At 41.6% G+C, this 14,515-nt stretch overlaps 1 protein-coding gene across 3 annotated transcripts in view; it reads right to left on the bottom strand.

The window, feature by feature from the left end:
* LOC138319446 (synaptotagmin-14-like) overlaps positions 1–14,515 on the bottom strand; it is a 165,674-nt gene that overhangs the window by 23,688 nt on the left and 127,471 nt on the right. For all 3 annotated transcript variants that reach the window (XM_069262602.1, XM_069262603.1, XM_069262601.1), the window contains one exon: positions 957–1,130. In XM_069262602.1, the coding sequence (XP_069118703.1) occupies positions 957–1,130 (174 nt within the window). The remainder of the gene's footprint in view (positions 1–956; positions 1,131–14,515) is intronic.

The following is a 14,515-nucleotide window of genomic DNA, read 5'->3' as shown; positions in this document are numbered from 1 at the left end:
AAAGAATGATAGAGAAGAGGAAAGTAATTCACAAAGAATGAGAGAGAAGAGAAAAGTAATTCACAAAGAATGAGAGAGAAGAGGAAAGTAATTCACAAAGAATGAGAGAGAAGAGAAAAGTAATTCACAAAGAATGAGAGAGATGAGAAAGTAATTCACAAAGAATGATAGAGAAGAGGAAAGTAATTCACAAAGAATGAGAGAGAAGAGAAAAGTAATTCACAAAGAATGAGAGAGAAGAGAAAAGTAATTCACAAAGAATGAGAAAGAAGAGGAAAGTAATTCACAAAGAATGAGAGAGAAGAGGAAAGTAATTCACAAAGAATGAGAGAGAAGAGAAAAGTAATTCACAAAGAATGAAAGAGAAGAGAAAAGTAATTCACAAAGAATGATAGAGAAGAGAAAAGTAATTCACAAAGAATGAGAGAAAAGAGGAAAGTAATTCACAAAGAATGAGAGAGATGAGAAAGTAATTCACAAACAATGATAGAGAAGAGAAAAGTAATTCACAAAGAATGAGAGAGAAGAGAAAAGTAATTCACAAAGAATGAGAGAGAAGAGGAAAGTAATTCACAAAGAATGAGAGAGAAGAGAAAATAATTAAAAAAGAATGAGAGAGAAGAGAAAAGTAATTCACAAAGAATGAGAGAGAAGAGAAAAGTAATTCACAAAGAATGAGAGAGAAGAGGAAAGTAATTCACAAAGAATGAGAGAGAAGAGTAAAGTAATTCACAAGGAATGAGAGAGAAGAGAAAAATAATTCACAAAGAATGATAGAAAAGAGGAAAGTAATTTACAAAGAATGAGAGAGAAGAGAAAAGTAATTCACAAAGAATGAGAGAGAAGAGAAAAGTTAAGTCATAAAGAATGAGAGAGAAGAGAAAAATAATTCAAAAACAATGATAGAGAAGAGAAAAGTAATTCACAAAAGTGGGCCATACAAACACACTACTTACCTGTTACACTTTTCCTACTTTTAGAACTCTTCGTGCTTTTGGAGCTTCGGAAACTATTTGTTGTGTCTGTCCTCCGTATACTCTGAGTGGTGGTGAGTGTGCTCTGGTAACGTTTAAGTACTTCGTCGTCACTGTCACTAGAGGTCTCATCGTCCTGGTAGGCATACGCACTCCCTGAAATCATTTATTGCATCTATCATACAAAACTGCCAATAGGAAATGCATAATAAAGATATATCATTTAACACATGGGCAAATAGATGAATAGACAAATACATCCATCGATAAGTAACCTAGAAATTAGTATAGGCAAACTTCGTAACAGCGAAGAGGGAGGGTAAAATCCTGTCAACTATAGTAGACATCAGTATAGTCAACAACAGTGACGAGGGAGGGTAAAATCCTGTCAACTATAGTAGACAACAGTATAGTCAACAACAGGGACGAGGGAGGGTAAAATCCTGTCAACTATAGTAGACAACAGTATAGTCAACAACAGGGACGAGGAGGGTAAAATCCTGTCAACTATAGTAGACAACAGTATAGTCAACAACAGGGACGAGGGAGGGTAAAATCCTGTCAACTATAGTAGACAACAGTATAGTCAACAACAGGGACGAGGGAGGGTAAAATCCTGTCAACTATAGTAGACAACAGTATAGTCAACAACAGGGACCAGGGAGGGTAAAATCCTGTCAACTATAGTAGACAACGGTATAGTCAACAACAGGGACGAGGGAGGGTAAAATCCTGTCAGCTATAGTAGACAACAGAAACAACAGTATAGTCAACAACAGGAAACTGGGAGGGTAAAATCCTGTCAACTATAGTAGACAACAGTATAGTCAACAACAGGGACGAGGGAGGGTAAAATCCTGTCAGCTATAGTAGACAACAGTATAGTCAACAACAGGGACGTGGGAGGGTAAAATCCTGTCAACTATAGTAGACAACAGTATAGTCAACAACAGGGACGAGGAGGGTAAAATCCTGTCAACTATAGTAGACAACAGTATAGTCAACAACAGGGACGAGGGAGGGTAAAATCCTGTCAACTATAGTAGACAACAGTATAGTCAACAACAGGGACGTGGGAGGGTAAAATCCTGTCAACTATAGTAGACAACAGTATAGTCAACAACAGGGACGTGGGAGGGTAAAATCCTGTCAACTATAGTAGACAACAGTATAGTCAACAACAGGGACGAGGGAGGGTAAAATCCTGTCAACTATAGTAGACAACAGTATAGTCAACAACAGGGACGTGGGAGGGTAAAATCCTGTCAACTATAGTAGACAACAGTATAGTCAACAACAGGGACGTGGGAGGGTAAAATCCTGTCAACTATAGTAGACAACAGTATAGTCAACAACAGGGACGTGGGAGGGTAAAATCCTGTCAACTATAGTAGACAACAGTATAGTCAACAACAGGGACGTGGGAGGGTAAAATCCTGTCAACTATAGTAGACAACAGTATAGTCAACAACAGGGACGAGGGAGGGTAAAATCCTGTCAACTATAGTAGACAACAGTATAGTCAACAACAGGGACGTGGAGAGGTAAAATCCTGTCAACTATAGTAGACAACAGTATAGTCAACAACAGGGACGAGGGAGGGTAAAATCCTGTCAACTATAGTAGACAACAGTATAGTCAACAACAGGGACGAGGGAGGGTAAAATCCTGTCAACTATAGTAGACAACAGTATAGTCAACAACAGGGACGAGGGAGGGTAAAATCCTGTCAACTATAGTAGACAACAGTATAGTCAACAACAGGGACGAGGGAGGGTAAAATCCTGTCAACTATAGTAGACAACAGTATAGTCAACAACAGGGACGAGGGAGGGTAAAATCCTGTCAACTATAGTAGACAACAGTATAGTCAACAACAGGGACGAGGGAGGGTAAAATCCTGTCAACTATAGTAGACAACAGTATAGTCAACAACAGGGACGTGGGAGGGTAAAATCCTGTCAACTATAGTAGACAACGGTATAGTCAACAACAGGGACCAGGGAGGGTAAAATCCTGTCAACTATAGTAGACAACAGTATAGTCAACAACAGGGACGAGGGAGGGTAAAATCCTGTCAACTATAGTAGACAACAGTATAGTCAACAACAGGGACGAGGGAGGGTAAAATCCTGTCAACTATAGTAGACAACAGTATAGTCAACAACAGGGACGAGGGAGGGTAAAATCCTGTCAACTATAGTAGACAACAGTATAGTCAACAACAGGGACGAGGGAGGGTAAAATCCTGTCAACTATAGTAGACAACAGTATAGTCAACAACAGGGACGAGGGAGGGTAAAATCCTGTCAACTATAGTAGACAACGGTATAGTCAACAACAGGGACCAGGGAGGGTAAAATCCTGTCAACTATAGTAGACAACAGTATAGTCAACAACAGGGACGAGGGAGGGTAAAATCCTGTCCTAACACTATAGTCAACAACAGTATAGTCAGACAACAGTATAGTCACAACAGACGTGGGAGGGTAAAATCCTGTCAACTATAGTAGACAACAGTATAGTCAACAACAGGGACCAGGGAGGGTAAAATCCTGTCAACTATAGTAGACAACAGTATAGTCAACAACAGGGACGAGGGAGGGTAAAATCCTGTCAACTATAGTAGACAACAGTATAGTCAACAACAGACGAGGGAGGGTAAAATCCTGTCAACTATAGTAGACAACAGTATAGTCAACAACAGGAACGTGGGAGGGTAAAATCCTGTCAACTATAGTAGACAACAGTATAGTCAACAACAGGGACGTGGGAGGGTAAAATCCTGTCAACTAAGTAGACAACAGTATAGTCAACAACAGTGACGGGGAGGGTAAAATCCTGTGTCAACTATAGTAGACAACAGTATAGTCAACAACAGGGACGAGGGAGGGTAAAATCCTGTCAACTATAGTAGACAACAGTATAGTCAACAACAGGGACGAGGGGAGGGTAAAATCCTGTCAACTATAGTAGACAACAGTATAGTCAACAACAGGGACGAGGGAGGGTAAAATCCTGTCAACTATAGTAGACAACAGTATAGTCAACAACAGGGACGAGGGAGGGTAAAATCCTGTCAACTATAGTAGACAACAGTATAGTCAACAACAGGGACGAGGGAGGGTAAAATCCTGTCAACTATAGTAGACAACAGTATAGTCAACAACAGGGACGAGGGAGGGTAAAATCCTGTCAACTATAGTAGACAACAGTATAGTCAACAACAGGGACGAGGGAGGGTAAAATCCTGTCAACTATAGTAGACAACAGTATAGTCAACAACAGGGACGAGGGAGGGTAAAATCCTGTCAACTATAGTAGACAACAGTATAGTCAACAACAGGGACGTGGGAGGGTAAAATCCTGTCAACTATAGTAGACAACAGTATAGTCAACAACAGGGACGAGGGAGGGTAAAATCCTGTCAACTATAGTAGACAACAGTATAGTCAACAACAGGGACGAGGGAGGGTAAAATCCTGTCAACTATAGTAGACAACAGTATAGTCAACAACAGGGACGAGGGAGAGGGTAAAATCCTGTCAACTATAGTAGACAACAGTATAGTCAACAACAGGGACGAGGGAGGGTAAAATCCTGTCAACTATAGTAGACAACGGTATAGTCAACAACAGGGACGAGGGAGGGTAAAATCCTGTCAACTATAGTAGACAACACAGTATAGTCAACAACAGGGACGAGGGAGGGTAAAATCCTGTCAACTATAGTAGACAACGTATAGTCAACAACAGGGACGAGGGAGGGTAAAATCCTGTCAACTATAGTAGACAACAGTATAGTCAACAACAGGGACGAGGGAGGGTAAAATCCTGTCAACTATAGTAGACAACAGTATAGTCAACAACAGGGACGAGGGAGGGTAAAATCCTGTCAACTATAGTAGACAACAGTATAGTCAACAACAGGGACCAGGGAGGGTAAAATCCTGTCAACTATAGTAGACAACAGTATAGTCAACAACAGGGACGGGGAGGGTAAAATCCTGTCAACTATAGTAGACAACAGTATAGTCAACAACAGGGACGAGGGAGGGTAAAATCCTGTCAACTATAGTAGACAACAGTATAGTCAACAACAGGGACGAGGGAGGAGGGTAAAATCCTGTCAACTATAGTAGACAACAGTATAGTCAACAACAGGGACGAGGGAGGGTAAAATCCTGTCAACTATAGTAGACAACAGTATAGTCAACAACAGGGCGAGGGAGGGTAAAATCCTGTCAACTATAGTAGACAACAGTATAGTCAACAACAGGGACGAGGGAGGGTAAAATCCTGTCAACTATAGTAGACAACAGTATAGTCAACAACAGAAACGTGGGAGGGTAAAATCCTGTCAACTATAGTAGACAACAGTATAGTCAACAACAGGGACGAGGGAGGGTAAAATCCTGTCAACTATAGTAGACAACAGTATAGTCAACAACAGGGACGTGGGAGGGTAAAATCCTGTCAACTATAGTAGACAACAGTATAGTCAACAACAGGGACGAGGGAGGGTAAAATCCTGTCAACTATAGTAGACAACAGTATAGTCAACAACAGGGACGAGGAGGGTAAAATCCTGTCAACTATAGTAGACAACAGTATAGTCAACAACAGGGACCAGGGAGGGTAAAATCCTGTCAACTATAGTAGACAACAGTATAGTCAACAACAGGGACGAGGGAGGGTAAAATCCTGTCAACTATAGTAGACAACAGTATAGTCAACAACAGGGACGAGGGAGGGTAAAATCCTGTCAACTATAGTAGACAACAGTATAGTCAACAACAGGGACGAGGGAGGGTAAAATCCTGTCAACTATAGTAGACAACAGTATAGTCAACAACAGGGACCAGGGAGGGTAAAATCCTGTCAACTATAGTAGACAACAGTATAGTCAACAACAGGGACGAGGGAGGGTAAAATCCTGTCAACTATAGTAGACAACAGTATAGTCAACAACAGGGACGAGGGAGGGTAAAATCCTGTCAACTATAGTAGACAACAGTATAGTCAACAACAGGGACGAGGGAGGGTAAAATCCTGTCAACTATAGTAGACAACAGTATAGTCAACAACAGGGACGAGGGAGGGTAAAATCCTGTCAGCTATAGTAGACAACAGTATAGTCAAAAACAGGGACGTGGGAGGGTAAAATCCTGTCAACTATAGTAGATAACAGTATAGTCAACAACAGGGAAGAGGGAGGCTTAAATCCTGTCGCTATAGTAGACAACGGTATGGAAAGAGTTACCGTAAGTGACATAGTAAATAATAGTTTTATGACTGCTATTTCTTTGTTGTTTTGTATTTGAATGAAGAAATTGCTACTACATCAAAGATAAATTTTGTGGCAAAAGATAAAGAATGCTTAGAACATCACCAAAGGAATTAACAAGAGGCCCATGGGCCTTTACGGTCATCTGACTCATGGCACAAAACAACAAAGTCACAGTATAAAGTAGTGGTTAACAATTAATATAAATAACACAAGGAACTCCTTAGTTGAATATGTAAGTTTCTGAAATAGGTAAATGTCATTTGTTGAACAAACTTGGTTGCCCTTCATCCATATATGGTTGTAACCCATTCAAGGATTAATATAAGGAGTCAGATTTTAAAGCCAAATTTCAGCTAAGCTCCCAGTTTGGACCTCCGCCGTACTATCCCCATGGGTCTTAGCCTGGTCCTTTATAAAATATGATTGTCCTCACCTAAAGTTCCCCCTTCTGAATCAATTAAAACCCCTTTAGACCAATTTTCATTGAGATCTGGAATGAACCCGAACACAGGAAGTGGGCCAGCAGCCATCTTGAAATACCAAAATTTTTACGAAAATGTTTGCATGTTGTTCGGCATCAATTAAAACCCCTATAGACCAATTTTCATTAAGATCAGAGACTGAAACCTTAAAACAGGAAGTGGGCCAACGGCCATCTTGGAATACAATAATCTTTACGAAAATGTTTGCACGTTGTTCGGCATCAATTAAAACCTCTATAGACCAATTTTCATTGAGATCAGAGAGTGAAACCTGAAAACAGGAAGTGGGCCAGCTAAAATTAAGAAAATTTGCCCTTTTGGGGCCCCACCCCTCAGCCCCTAGGGGTCGGACCAGGTTCATTTATATAAAATATGATTGTCCTTCCCCAATGATGTTTAAAACCAAATATAAATGAAATCCATCCAAGGATGAAGGAGGAGTAGGATTTTAAAGCTTAAAATAAGAAAGTTTGCCCTTTTGGGGCCCCATCCCTCAGCCCCTAGGGGTCGGACCAGACTCATTTATATCAAATATGATTGTCCTTGCCCAATGATGTTTCACACTAAATATAAATGAAATCCATCCAAGGATGAAGGAGGAGTAGGATTTTAAAGCTAAAAATTAAGAAAATTTGCCCTTTTGAGGCCCTGCCCCTCTGACCATAGGGGTCAGACCAAGCTCATTTATATAAAAATATGATTGTCCTTCCCTAATGAAGTTTCACACTACATATGGATGAAATCCATCCAAGGATGAAGGAGGAGTAGGAATTTAAAGCTAAAATAAGAAAATTTGCCCTTTTGGGGCCCCACCCCCCTCAGCCCCTAGGGGTCGCACCAGGCTCATTGATGTTTCAAACCAAATATGGATGAAATCTATCCAAGGATGAAGGAGGAGTAGGATTTTAAATCTAAAATTAAGAAAATTTGCCCTTTTGGGGCCCCGCCCCTCTGACCCTAGGGGTCGGACCAGGCTCATTTATATAAAATATGATTGTCCTTCCCCAATGATGTTTCAAACCAAATATGGATGAAATCCATCAAAGAATGAAGGAGGAGTAGGCTTTTGTATAAATAGTCTTACGCACGACGCACGGCACACGGCGCACGGCGGACAGCGCACGGCGGACGGCGCACGGCGCACGACGACGGACGAAACGCGATGACAATAGGTCATCCTGATCTTCGGTCAGATGACCTAAAAATTACCACGTAATTTCCTAAGAAATAAATATCAACGCCTAGCCTATTTCAAGCATCCAATCAATACCAGCAAAATAAATGGACCTGTCTGAGATAAAACAGCCCCTCAGGGACAACTTAATCTACTGTAGACATTGCCTTACATATATAGGGACAATGTCCTACCACCAGTTGTACACAGAGACAATGTCCTACCACCAGTTGTACACAGAGACAATGTCCTACCACCAGTTGTACACAGAGACAATGTCCTACCACCAGTTGTACACAGAGACAATGTCCTACCACCAGTTGTACACAGAGACAATGTCCTACCACCAGTTGTACACAGAGACAATGTCCTACCACCAGTTGTACACAGAGACAATGTCATACCACCAGTTGTACACAGAGACAATGTCCTACCACCAGTTGTACACAGAGGCAATGTCCTACCACCAGTTGTACACAGAGACAATGTCCTACCACCAGTTGTACACAGAGACAATGTCCTACCACCAGTTGTACACAGAGACAATGTCCTACCACCAGTTGTACAGTTGTACACAGAGACAATGTCCTACCACCAGTTGTACACAGAGACAATGTCCTACCACCAGTTGTACACACAGAGACAATGTCCTACCACCAGTTGTACACAGAGACAATGTCCTACCACCAGTTGTACACAGAGACAATGTCCTACCACCAGTTGTACACAGAGACAATGTCCTACCACCAGTTGTACACAGAGACAATGTCCTACCACCAGTTGTACACAGAGACAATGTCCTACCACCAGTTGTACACAGAGACAATGTCCTACCACCAGTTGTACACAGAGACAATGTCCTACCACCAGTTGTACACAGAGACAATGTCCTACCACCAGTTGTACACAGAGACAATGTCCTACCACCAGTTGTACACAGAGACAATGTCCTACCACCAGTTGTACACAGAGACAATGTCCTACCACCAGTTGTACACAGAGACAATGTCCTACCACCAGTTGTACACAGAGACAATGTCCTACCACCAGTTGTACACAGAGACAATGTCCTACCACCAGTTGTACACAGAGACAATGTCCTAACAGACAATGTCCTACCACCAGTTGTACACAGAGACAATGTCCTACCACCAGTTGTACACAGAGACAATGTCCTACCACCAGTTGTACACAGAGACAATGTCCTACCACCAGTTGTACACAGAGACAATGTACTACCACCAGTTGTACACAGAGACAATGTCCTACCACCAGTTGTACACAGAGCAATGTCCTACACCAGTTGTACACAGAGACAATGTCCTACCACCAGTTGTACACAGAGACAATGTCCTACCACCAGTTGTACACAGAGACAATGTCCTACCACCAGTTGTACACAGAGACAATGTCCTACCACCAGTTGTACACAGAGCAATGTCCTACCACCAGTTGTACACAGAGACAATGTCCTACACCAGTACAATTCCTACCAGTTGTACACAGAGACAATGTCCTACCACCAGTTGTACACAGAGACAATGTCCTACCACCAGTTGTACACAGAGACAATGTCCTACCACCAGTTGTACACAGAGACAATGTCCTACCACCAGTTGTACATAGAGACACCAGTTGTACACAGAGACAATGTCCTACCACCAGTTGTACACAGAGACAATGTCCTACCACCAGTTGTACACAGAGACAATGTCCTACCACCAGTTGTACACAGAGACAATGTCCTACCACCAGTTGTACACAGAGACAATGTCCTACCACCAGTTGTACACAGAGACAATGTCCTACCACCAGTTGTACACAGAGACAATGTCCTACCACCAGTTGTACACAGAGACAATGTCCTACCACCAGTTGTACACAGAGACAATGTCCTACCACCAGTTGTACACAGAGACAATGTCCTACCACCAGTTGTACACAGAGACAATGTCCTACCACCAGTTGTACACAGAGACAATGTCCTACCACCAGTTGTACACAGAGACAATGTCCTACCACCAGTTGTACACAGAGACAATGTCCTACCACCAGTTGTACACAGAGACAATGTCCTACCACCAGTTGTACACAGAGACAATGTCCTACCACCAGTTGTACACAGAGACAATGTCCTACCACCAGTTGTACACAGAGACAATGTCCTACCACCAGTTGTACACAGAGACAATGTCCTACCACCAGTTGTACACAGAGGCAATGTCCTACCACCAGTTGTACACAGAGACAATGTCCTACCACCAGTTGTACACAGAGACAATGTCCTACCACATTTTGTACACAGAGACAATGTCCTACCATCATCAGTTGTACACAGAGGACAATGTCCCTACCACCAGGTTGTACACAGAGGACAATGTCCTACCACCAGTTGTACACATAGACAATGTCATCCTACCAGTTTATACACAGGAGACAATGTACCTACCACCAGTTGACTACACATCGAGTAATGACTGTTAGCAATTCTTTTGGTGAATTGTACACAGAGACAATTCCTATACCACCAGTTGTACACAGAGGGACAATGTTCTACCACCAGTTGTACCACCAGACAGCATGTTGACATATTGACACTGACAATGTCTTAACCACCAGTTGTACACAGAGACAATGTCCTACCACCAGTTGTTACAATGTGCCTACACCAGTTGTCTGAGACAATGTCCTACCACCAGTTGTACACAGAGACAATGTCCTACCACCAGTTGTACACAGAGACAATGTCCTACCACCAGTTGTACACAGAGACAATGTCCTACCACCAGTTGTACACAGAGACAATGTCCTACCACCAGTTGTACACAGAGACAATGTCCTACCACCAGTTGTACACAGAGACAATGTCCTACCACCAGTTGTACACAGAGACAATGTCCTACCACCAGTTGTTACACAGAGACAATGTCCTACCACCAGTTGTACACAGAGACAATGTCCTACCACCAGTTGTACACAGAGACAATGTCCTACCACCAGTTGTACACAGAGACAATGTCCTACCACCAGTTGTACACATGAGACAATTCCTACCACCAGTTGTACACAGAGACAATGTCCTACCACCAGTTGTACACAGAGACAATGTCCTACCACCATTGACAAGAGACAGTCTGTTGTACACAGAGACAATGTCCTACCACCAGTTGTACACAGAGACAATGTCCTACCACCAGTTGTACACAGAGACAATGTCCTACCACCAGTTGTACACAGAGACAATGTCCATGTCCTACCACCAGTTGTACACAGAGGCAATGTCCTAATACCAGTTGTACACAGGGACAATGTCCTACCTACCACCAGTTGTACATAATAGTCATGACTAGACTTTTTTGACATTAATTTTATACAGTGTTATTGCAGTTATCATCATCGAGTTGGATAGTTAGATATCTGTGGGTAATAATTACACAGGGTATGCCAAGGTTTTCCTTTGAGGAGCTGAATGTTACCCCATGCACCACTGCAGACAGCAGGTTTATATTAACTGTAAAATGTCATCACCATTACTACACATGCATACATAATGACTGGATAGCATTCTTTTATGGTGAATGGAAATACATCTCTGTAACAATATAGAAACCTACTTCTCAGCCTTTATACCATCACCTGTAGTATAAATCTCTATCCAGATCATGATTTGAGATCAGACAATTAATGGATGCAGGTATTCAAACAATGCCTCTTTGTCCATAATTGCTGTCGTGGAAGAGCACAATTTTTCTATCCCATAGTAATTCAGAGATGCTGTGTACTTCTATTTCTTCTAAAAAAATCTTTTTTATCTCTTCCATTAATTTCTTTTCTGTTTACTTGGGATATTGGCAAAGATGGTTTGGCTTTTAGTCTGTTGATAATCTTGAAAATGTTCTTTTTGATATCTGAAGAACATATCAGAATAGGATGGCTTCTTTTAGTGGTATCATTTAATTTCGGTTTATTTTCTATTATGATAATTTCCTGAAATTATTCAAAATGTCAAACTGTTCAAATATTTTGGTGTTTGCTTCCAATCTTTTCCTGTCATCATGTTTGAATTGTTCTCGTGCTTTTGATCTTTTCCTGTCATCATGTTTGAATTGTTCTCAAACTTTTACACCAAATTGTTTTCTCATTGTTATCTATCCCTGATTTCTGTTTGGTATTATTTGGTTGTGAAAACTTCTTAACAGACTTCTTCATTACAGGAAAAAACTCAATTGACAATAAAAATGTACCTTGCTTCCATATACTGTTTCAGATCAAACAAACAATATCAGTATTTAGAACATTGTTTGAAAAAAAACAAGAGGCCCATGGGTCTTAACGGTCATCTGACTCATGGCATAAAACAACAAAGTCACAGTATAAAGTATTGGTTAACGATTAATATAAACTATACAAGGAACTCCTTAGTTGAATATGTAAGTTTCTGAAATAGGTAAATATCATTTGTTGAACAAACTTGGTAGCCCTTCATCCATATATGGTTGTAACCAATTCAAGGATTAATATAAGGTGTCGTCAGATTTTAAAGCCAAATTTCAGCAAAGCTCCCATTTTGGACCTCCGCTGTACTATCCCCATGGGTCTAAGCTCCGTCCTTTATAAAATATGATTGTCCTCACCTAAAGTTCCCCCTTCTGAATCAATTAAAACCCCTATAGACCAATTTTCATTGAGATCGGAGACTGAAACCTGAAAATAGGAAGTGGGCCAGTGGCCATCTTGGAATACCAAAATCTTTATGAAAATGTTTTCATGTTGTTCGGCATCAATTAAAACCCCTATAGACCAATTTTCATTGAGATCGGAGGTTGAAACCTCAAAACAGGAAGTGGGCCAGCGGCCATCTTGGAATACCAAAAATCTTTACGAAAATGTTGTATGTTGTTCGGCATCAATTAAACCCCTATAAAATCATTGAGATCGGAGACCGAAACCTGAAAACAGGAATTGGGCCAGCTAAAATTAAGAAAATTTGCCCTTTTGGGGCCCCACCCCTCAGCCCCTAGGGGTCAAACCAGACTCATTTATATAAGATATGATTGTCCTTCCCCAATGATGTTTCACACCAAATATGGATGAAATTCATCCAAGGATGAAGGAGGAGTAGGATTTTAAAACTAAAATTAAGAAAATTTGCACTTTTGGGGCCCCACCCCTCAGCCCCTAGGGGTCGGACCAGGCTCATTTATATAATATATGATTGCCCATCCCCCAATGATGTTTCACACTAAATATGGATGAAATCCATCCAAGGATGAAAGAGGAGTAGAATTTTAAAGCTAAAATTAAGAAAATTTGCCCTTCTTTAGGCCCCATCCCTCAGCCCCTAGGAGTCTGACCAGGCTCATTTATATAAAATATGATTGTCCTTCCCCAATGATGTTTCACACTAAATATGGATTAAATCCATCCAAGGATGAAAGAGGAGTAGGATTTTAAAGCTAAAATTAAGAAAATTTGCCCTTTTGGGGCCCCACCCCTCAGCCCCTAGGAGTCGGACCAAGCTCATTTATATAAAATATGATTGTCCTTCCCCAATGATGTTTCACACCAAATATGGATGAAATCCATCCAAGGATGAAAGAGGAGTAGGATTTTAAAGCTAAAATTAAGAAAATTTGCCCTTTTGGGGCCCCATCCCTCAGCCCCTAGGGGTCGGACCAGGCTCATTTATATAAAATATGATTGTCCTTCCCCAATGATGTTTCACACCAAATATGGATGAAATCCATCCAAGGATGAACGAGGAGTAGGATTTTAAAGCTAAATTTAAGAAAATTTGCCCTTTTGGGGCCCCATCCCTCAGCCCCTAGGAGTCGGACCAGGCTCATTTATATAAAATATGATTGTCCTTCCCCAATGATGTTTCACACCAAATATAGATGAAATCCATCCAAGGATGAACGAGGAGTAGGATTTTAAAGCTAAAATTAAGAAAATTTGCCCTTTTGGGGCCCCACCCCTCAGCCCCTAGGGGTCCAACCAGGCTCATTTATATAAAATATGATTGTCGGTCCCTAATGATGTTTCACACCAAATATGGATGTAATTCACTCAAGGGTTTAGGAGGAGTAGGCTTTTGTATAAATAGTTTTACACACGACGCACTGCGGACGGCGGACGGCGCACAGCGCACGGCGCACGACGACGGACGAAACAAGATGACAATAGGTCATCCTGACCTTCGGTCAGATGACCAAAAAACCAACACAAATTAAACTGTAGATTTTGACCACGAATACATCCAACCACCCATACTACCAACCATCCACACCATCAACCATCCATACCACCAACCATCCACACCACCAACCATCCACACCACAACCATCCACACCACCAACCATCCCACCACCAACCATCCACACCACCAACCATCCACACCATCAACCATCCACACCACCAACCATCCATACCACCAACCATCCACACTACCAACCATCAACACCATCAACCATCCACACCACCAACCATCCACACCACCAGCCATCCACACCACCAGCCATCAACACCACCAACAATCCACACTACCAACCACCAACACCACCAACCATCAACACCACCAACCATCCACACTACCA

Source organism: Argopecten irradians, chromosome 3 (assembly GCF_041381155.1).
Source record: "Argopecten irradians isolate NY chromosome 3, Ai_NY, whole genome shotgun sequence".
Classification (NCBI taxonomy): domain Eukaryota; kingdom Metazoa; phylum Mollusca; class Bivalvia; order Pectinida; family Pectinidae; genus Argopecten; species Argopecten irradians.
This window is presented reverse-complemented; position numbering and strand designations above follow the sequence as displayed.